Source organism: Quercus suber, unplaced genomic scaffold (assembly GCF_002906115.3).
Source record: "Quercus suber isolate HL8 unplaced genomic scaffold, Cork oak 2.0 scaffold_839, whole genome shotgun sequence".
NCBI lineage: Eukaryota > Viridiplantae > Streptophyta > Magnoliopsida > Fagales > Fagaceae > Quercus > Quercus suber.
In genome coordinates, this window is record NW_027070269.1 from 220,551 (window position 1) to 228,639 (window position 8,089).

General features: G+C 37.5%; 1 protein-coding gene across 1 annotated transcript; it reads left to right on the plus strand.

The window, feature by feature from the left end:
• Positions 1–6,185: 6,185 nt before the first annotated feature.
• Positions 6,186–6,665, plus strand: LOC111992672 (uncharacterized). The gene has a single exon (XM_024024532.2). The coding sequence runs from the start codon at positions 6,186–6,188 to the stop codon at positions 6,663–6,665; it is 480 nt and encodes a 159-aa protein (XP_023880300.2).
• Positions 6,666–8,089: the final 1,424 nt, after the last annotated feature.

The following is an 8,089-nucleotide window of genomic DNA, read 5'->3' on the forward strand; positions in this document are numbered from 1 at the left end:
GTAGTGGGGATAGATTATTTCACTAAATGGGTGGAAGCTGAACCCTTAGTGAAAATCACACAGCAAAATGTCAAAAACTTTGTTTGGAAGAGCATTGTATGCAGATTTGGAGTACCAAGGGTGTTAGTGTCCAACAACGGACGACAGTTTGATAATACACCCTTTAGAGAATTTTGCGAACAACTCGGAATCAAGAATCACTACTCCTCACCCTCCCACCCATAGGCCAACGGGCAAGCAAAAGTAGCAAACCGATCCTTGTTAAAAATTATCAAGACTCGGCTTGAAGGGGCAAAGGGAGTATGGCCAGACGAATTATCAGGTGTTTTGTGGGCTTATAGAACAACAGTGAGGACTCCCACAGGAGAGACTCCTTTCAAATTGGCTTATGGGAGCGAAGTAGTTATGCCCGCAGAAGTGCATATGGCCAGCCATAGGGTGATGAAGTATCAAGATGAAGAAAACAATGAACAGATTCGTCTTAATCTCGACCTCATAGACGAGGTAAGGATGGACGTGGAGCAAAGAGTAGCAAGGTACAAAAACCTCATGGCAAGGCAGCATGACGCCATGGTGAAACCCAGGCGCTTCAACATTAGGGATCTCGTCCTGAAGAAGGTCTCTTTGGCCACCAAAAATCCGGCCCACGAAAAATTGGGACCAAATTGGGAAGGACCTTACAGGGTAATCAACTGCAAGAGGCAAGGATCCTACTATTTGGAAGCCCTGGACGGAAGGAAGTTGGAGCACCCGTGGAACGTTGAACACCTAAGGAGGTACTATCAATAAAGGATGATCAGGGACGAGCTATGAGATGGACGAGATCCTTGGACGTTTGAAGTAATATGTTTAATGTTTTCCAATACTTGCTTATTATTATTGTGTCTTAAGTAAATAAGTATTTTATGCTGCTCATGGACGAAGTTATGTTGTATTATGTATTTTTAATTCCCTAAAAGCACAAGCTCTTAAGCATGTGCCCTGATTGTGGACGAATGATTACATAGTATGGATTTCTGAATATATATGTATGATTGTATGGGAATCCTCCATTTTCTATGATTCAAAATGATCCACGGAAGGCGAAAAGTCAAAGACGAGTAAAATCCTTGGACGCAAGGAAGTATCGTCTAAGAGCTTTCCTTTAGATAAGGATAAAGCAAGAATAAAGGTATGTCTGTCTAAGCTCAAAGGCGAGACAAACCTGAAGTGCAATCGTCTATACCATGGGCGAACAATGTGCGTGTGAAAACACCACAGGCCTACAGACGAATCTAACCAACTTAACAGTCCACCCCATGGACGAGCATTCGTGGGAAAATTTCATTAAGGACGAGTAAATAGTCGTCCTAAACTTGAGTGACAATTAAATCTGCTAAAAAGACATCATTCATGGACGAACTTTACTTGAAAATGAACATCTCATGATGTTACAGGAAGGAATTCGTCCATATGATCAAGACGAGATAAAACCTCAATAAAAGGAAAAATCCCACAACCACAAAAATGGTATGGACGATATAAATGGAACTCGTTCACAAAGCACAAGGAATAATTGAACAGAATGAACAATGATAAAGAAGGAACATTCATACATTTATAAAATTCAAAGGGTAGACGACCATCGTCCAAAAACCCTTAGAAAAGTAATGAGTACTTATCCATAATACTCGTCCATAAACTTGGACGAAGAAATTGTACTTGAATAAATTTAAATTAAAAAAAAAAAAAAAAAAAAAAACAAGTAAAAGCCCAAAACACTAGGGCACTTTTAAACAAAAAACATAAAAAACTTTTTGAAAGATGAAATCAATTTGCTGGGTTTGTCTTCGGATCGTCCTGGTTCACCTCGTTAGTGGCATCGTCCTCCATATTTACGTCCTCAGAATCCGTCATAAGCAAGGAACTCTCTGTGGCGAGGGGGATCTTAAAAACATCGAAGTTCAAGTCAGGGAATGCGTCCTTGGCATCAGCACAGAAGTCCTCGGCATCAGCACAGAAGTCCTCATACCCAGTAACGTAATGGCTGTCTAGACGATTCTTGTAATCGCTAGACTTCTTGAAGGCTGATATGGCTTCTTCACGTGCCTTCTCCAAGGACGAGTTAAACTCTGAAACTTGTCCCTCCAAGTATGCGATGCGAGTATCTTTTTCAATAGCATCTGCTTTAAGTTCTTCAACCTCGTCCTTCAGTTTCGTCTCAATTCCTAGCAAACGGTTGATTTCATCTGTCAGCCTGATCACCTCCCCCTTTTTTAGCAAAACTTCATTGCTCAGCTCCTTAGCCTTCTCTTTTGCTGTCTTGGCCTCCTTAGCAAGTTCCTTGGCCTGGCACGTCGCTGTATAAAACTTTGACATAGCCTGTGCATGGACGAATGAGAGTTAGCAAGATATATATATATATATATATATATATAAAAAGGCAGCACAAGGATGAGTTAAAGTCCTACCTTAAAGAGGTTGTGGACGCCAGAACGTTCAAATTCCTTCACTGACATGTTGTAACATTGGTTAACTTCGTTGTTAGTGACGATTCCTTTGAACGTCCTCCACGCATACCCCTCGTCCAGCACCAAGTTAGAGGGACGATCTGATTGCTTTGACGGATGAGGCTTCCGAGAGGTCTTAGCTGAAGGTGCAGGATCAGTCTGAACATGATGAATTATCTGGACGGGCTCCACATTGGTAGGAGACTCATCCAGATTCACCGTCAGAGGAGTGAATTTGGGGACCTTGGGAAGAGAAGTCTGAGTGGTTTTTGGTTTTTTAGGACCTCAATGACTAGGAAGGTCGTCCAGGTCCACAGCACTTGAAATTTTCTTGCACTTCCTCTTCCCAGGCTGGACGGTAGCCTTCTGGACGACTAGAGGCACAGGAGCATCCTCGTCCCCACTAGTTATTGTTTTTTCCCTATTTTCTCTCATTGTAAATATTCCTACAATGAAGGAAATCAGTTAAAAATATATATATATATATATATATAATATATATAATAATAATAGAGATGGAAATGGAAGGAGACGGACGATAATTACTCTTACGAGTAGTTTCTTCGTGGCCTAGATTCTCAGCAGTTGGTTCTGGACCAAGACTCCACGTAGCTAAACTGCTGAGAGTTACTAAATCGTGGAAAGTCCTTCTAGGGAAGGCACGTACTTGGTCAATTCGTTCCAAGTAAGATCTGTCCAAACGTGGACGAGTAACAGCTGCACCAATAAAAGAAAGGTAGTTAGATGAATGAAAGTTAAAAAGTGTAAGGAAGAAAATAAATAACATGAAAAGAAAACATACCCTCAGGACGAAGGCGACCTATGGGGTTGGTAAAAGGAGGGAAGGGGGCATTACTAACATCTGTTGGATCCCCAGCCCAATTTCCAGAAATGATAAAAAAACTCTTGTTTCCAGAGCCTATCAGACGAGCTACGACCCTTTATTAAGCTATAGTGAGAGCCTCTGGACGAGAACTGGTAAAAACTAGCTGACTGTTTTATTTCTGAAGGCTTATAACAGTAGAGGAACTCGTCCACTGTTATAGGACGTTCCCCTTCCAGTGCCTCACGCCATAACACTTGCATGGCGACTATCGTCCTCCAGCCATTGGGATTAAGTTGATTAGGACCAATACCTAACCTATGAAGAAGACCTCTACAAAAAGAATTTAGGAGAAACCTAAGACCAGCTAAGAGATAAGACGAGTATACTCCCAAACCAGAAGAAGGTGAACAACACCACTCTCCTTCCCTGGGTAGACGAGGTTCAAACCCGATAGGAATTTGATATCTGTCTACTAATGTTTTTAACTTAGGAGCGTCCAAAGTGGATGCTACCTCAGGTGCACAGCTATATATGATGTTTTCCTCTTCCTCCTCCTCGTCCTCAGAAGGGCTGGGTGGCGCTCTAGACGAGCTAGCCCCAGCTCCAGAGGCCATCCTACATTGCATTTCCTGAAATTCCTCTAAGGAAATGCCAGGAACCCCGGATGAATACTGCTCGTCCGAGGAACTGCTACTAAAACTAGTGCTACCCTCACCACTCTCATAACTTCCAAACGAGACGTTCTGATACTCATCTATTTCTCTCTCTATACTACTAGACGAAGACATAACTAAAGTAAAGGTCAAGACGAAAACCTAAAAAGAAGAGGAAGTACCTGAGAACTAGGACGAACGCTAGACGAGAATCTTGGACGAGATAGCAGAAGGAAGTTTATGAGAAAGGTGGAGGGCAAGAAAGAGAGTGTGCCTATTTATAGGGCCTAGGAGTAGGGTCAGCGAAGTGACACCATCCACTAAAAAAATGACACATGGCAATCGCGTGGGGAAATGTAATCGATTTAATTGCTTAACGAATTAAACCACGACACGTGGCTATGTAAATGGGATAAAATCCCTATAGTATCCCTGGACGACGCCCTGGACAAGGGGACAACTGATGGATAACAAAAAATCACATCTATGGTTCGTCCAGATAGGTCGTCCATGATAAACGGTTAGCCAAACAATCAGGCCATCTCCTATTCATCCAGGTATCTCGTCCTTCAGATGTTGGGCAATTGATTAAACTTCAGGGAATCAAGTCGAAAGAAATCGTCCATGTGTAAGGTGCATGAACGATTACACAACGGCGCGACAAAGAGTCGTCCATGCACAGAGCGCATGGACAACTACGCAACACTTAGCAAATTTTGGGGCGGTTCATCAACCCGTGTTCATCGCCACCAATCCCTCCCACGTATGTAACTCCCAACGGCGGTTATGATTTTTATAGCCGTTGAGGAGGTTATATCCGGATTCCAAGATTCTGGGGGAAGTTATTGAAATAGTAACCGCCCTAGAATACCCTATATAAGGACCGGTCTTAACCATGCAAAGGTATGAATTTCTTGAGATTTTACATTGAATAAAGTTGGAACTCCATTAGAAAAAAAAAAAAAAAAAAAAAAAAACTAACTTTATCATCAGAGGGTGTTTGGCCAGTTCACCCCGGTCACCCTTTGACTGTTTTCTCTCTTTATAGGCCTTCACTAACGCCGTAGTCCACCGAAGCCGAAGTGTTCAACTAACTGATTCCATACATCATCAAATATCATACAAGAGAAAACACACATAATAAGTATACTTCGGAGAAATCTTTCAAACTCACATATTTACCTGTAATTAATTATAAATTGATGCAATATTATGTATCAAAAATAATATAATAGTGAAAGTTTAAGCAATTATCAAAAGTTTTCTGATAAGAGAAGGAAAAAAGCATGTGCGGGCATTGGAGAGTTTATGCTTCCTCTAAGTGGTATAAACTCTTAAACCAAGAAGATGTAGATATAACAATTTGTCATTTTCTTCATGTAATCTAGTTGGGTTCATGTTAGATAAGTGGAAGACAAATTCTTTGTAGCAATTTTTGTGTTCCATTAATCATAACTTTTTTTTTTTTTGAGATAACACTAATCATAAATTGCCATGTGGTTGATTATCCTTTTTTTCTTTTTTTTTTTCTTTTTTTTTTTTTCATTTTAAACTTTGGTTATTTTACTAGGAAAGTCAAATAAATACATAACAAATAGTAATTAATGGAGTAAAAAATGGAATGCAAAAAATCGGACAGAAAATTTGAATTCAAAAAGAAAAAGGGTTACAGCCCATATTGTTCACAATTGATGTTCCGTCAAAAAAATTTGATCTTTGATGATAAAATCTTGACAAATCTAAAAACACCCGAAATATTTTCTCTAATTAAGGCAAAACCTCACAAACCAACCACTCTTTATCCTCTCAATTCGTAAAAAATAAAAAAAAAAGGTAAGGTTGTTTCTAGTCAAACACTTTGCTGTATATATATATATATAAAAATAAAAATAAAAAATAAAAAATAAACCAATAATTTCCCACAACTAAAACAAAAATGTTTATGAGAAAAAAATAACAATGCTATGTCTACAACATTTTCACAACAAATTATAGATAGTTAGTTGCTATTAGTTCTAATTTGAATCTACCACTAAAATTACTATTTTTATCCAATTAATAACAACCCGTAATAATCTACCATTTAAAATTTTATATGAAAATGTTGTTAACAGACATTTCCCTTCTATAGATAGCCTTTCGAAATTAATTTGTATAAATCATTTCTGAATCCCAACAACAGAGAAAGCCTTGTAGTTAGTAACTCTAACAAAAACCATGGCTCTCAAGGACTACACCTTTTTATCTTACGTATTTTTAGCAACAACCGTCATCCTCTTTGCTGGCCCTGCTCACGCTGGCCTATGCGACAATGCTCCTAATAAGCAAGTTTGTGAGTCAATTGTCTATCATCGGACTGACCCTCGTGATGGTGTGCTTGCATCCATGCACAAATTGGTTTCCCAGACCAGAGATGGAAAGGTGGTGGCTCAAAAGTATGACAAGTCCCTCGGAGCTGTTCAATGCATAAATGAGTTTAACGGAGCCATTGAAGACGCCAAAGGCGCCTTGAAAGACCTCTCAAACAATGACTTGTCTACCCTGAAGAACGACATCACTGCCGCCAAGAACCACTTTGACAAATGCAACAAAGGGTTTCAGGGATATGGCGAGACCAATCCCTTTCCCAAAACTACTAAGCTCTTAGAAGACATTGCTAGCGTCGGTTTGTATCTGGCAAATTTGATTAAATTGTGAAGAGCTTGTGAGTTGTATGTGAGCGTTAAAAGTGGTCTGTATAAAATGTTATAAAAATAATTTTGGCTTTTTTTTTTCTCTTTAATAAAAATTAATGGCTTTGCTCAAAGAAAAAAATATTATGGGGGAGGCCATGTTTGTTGTATTTGTGTCTTGTGGGGGCCTTTCTTGTGCCATTGTGATATCTATTATTCTTAAACTTTTGTTTTTAATAAATATCTTGACATTTATCGGTATAGAATAATATAATAATTGACTGGATTAGCTTTTCAAAAGATTTTTTGCCACTCTTTTCAGCATGATTCCTTTCCATTAACGTATAATAATACAAGCACATCCCTCTCACCAATCATTTTTTTTAGGATGGTCCGTAAGAAATTTAATTATATACAAAATTTAATAAAATAGAACTTGAATATATGAACATTAAAACATATATATATATATATATATATAAAGAAAAAAAGAAAAAGAAAAAAAGAAACAGACACAAATATGTGAATTTAACAATTTATTTCTTCTAAAAAAAGAAAAAGTAAAAAACAACTGATAAGAGATATAATATGAATTGAAAATCCTATGATAAGAGTAATAAAATAATAGTGTCTAAAATGATGAGAGAGAGAGAGAGATGCAAAGAACAACGAATGATCCTACTTGCAAGTCAAGCCCCTAAGAAAAGTATAGCTATTACTTTTGCATTGTTAGGATAAGAGCAGAGCTGTCAGTGCCATTAAGGAAAACTCATGATTATAGTATCTCTCTTAGTACTTTTTTAGGAAAATGAAATTAGGTATTATTTTTATGAAATGAGTTGAAAGAATTACAAGTATAAAATAATTTAATTTTTTTATTTTTATTTTTTGAAATTATTTTTTGTTGAATATTTTGTTCATTTGATATTGCTTGGTCTTATCTTGGTCTAATCTTGCTAATATCTGGGTTATTTTTTGACGTTATTTGGACTAATTTTTGTTGTTATTGTTCAACATTAGTTGTGCAACATTCGAAAACCACAATAAATAGATAACTTGGGTAATAATCACGTTGATGTTGAGTAACCATTCTGCCTAAAATATGTTGAGCAAGTCATCACTTCAAATTGTAACGTAAAAAAGCTAAAAAAGTAGATAAAAGTTTTGCTATAAGGGTAATGACTACTACGCACTGCCTGTTACGCACAACAAGCGATTCCTAAAAAACACTAATGTGTTTATATATATCCACACATACTAAACTAACCTATTTTGACCATTCCAATAAAAATGTTGAACATCCTAACTTCAAAATTAACAGTGAATTTTTTTTTTTTAAATAATAGTAATGCTACTTCAACAACATTTTCAGAATAATTTCACAAGAAATCTTCTGTGGTAAACTGTTACTAATTCTAATTTAGACCCAATACTTACATAATTTTTTTT

Bases quoted from the DNA above. Each gene is read 5' to 3' on its own strand.
- LOC111992672 (XM_024024532.2), top strand. From the start codon at position 6,186: ATGGCTCTCAAGGACTACACCTTTTTATCTTACGTATTTTTAGCAACA.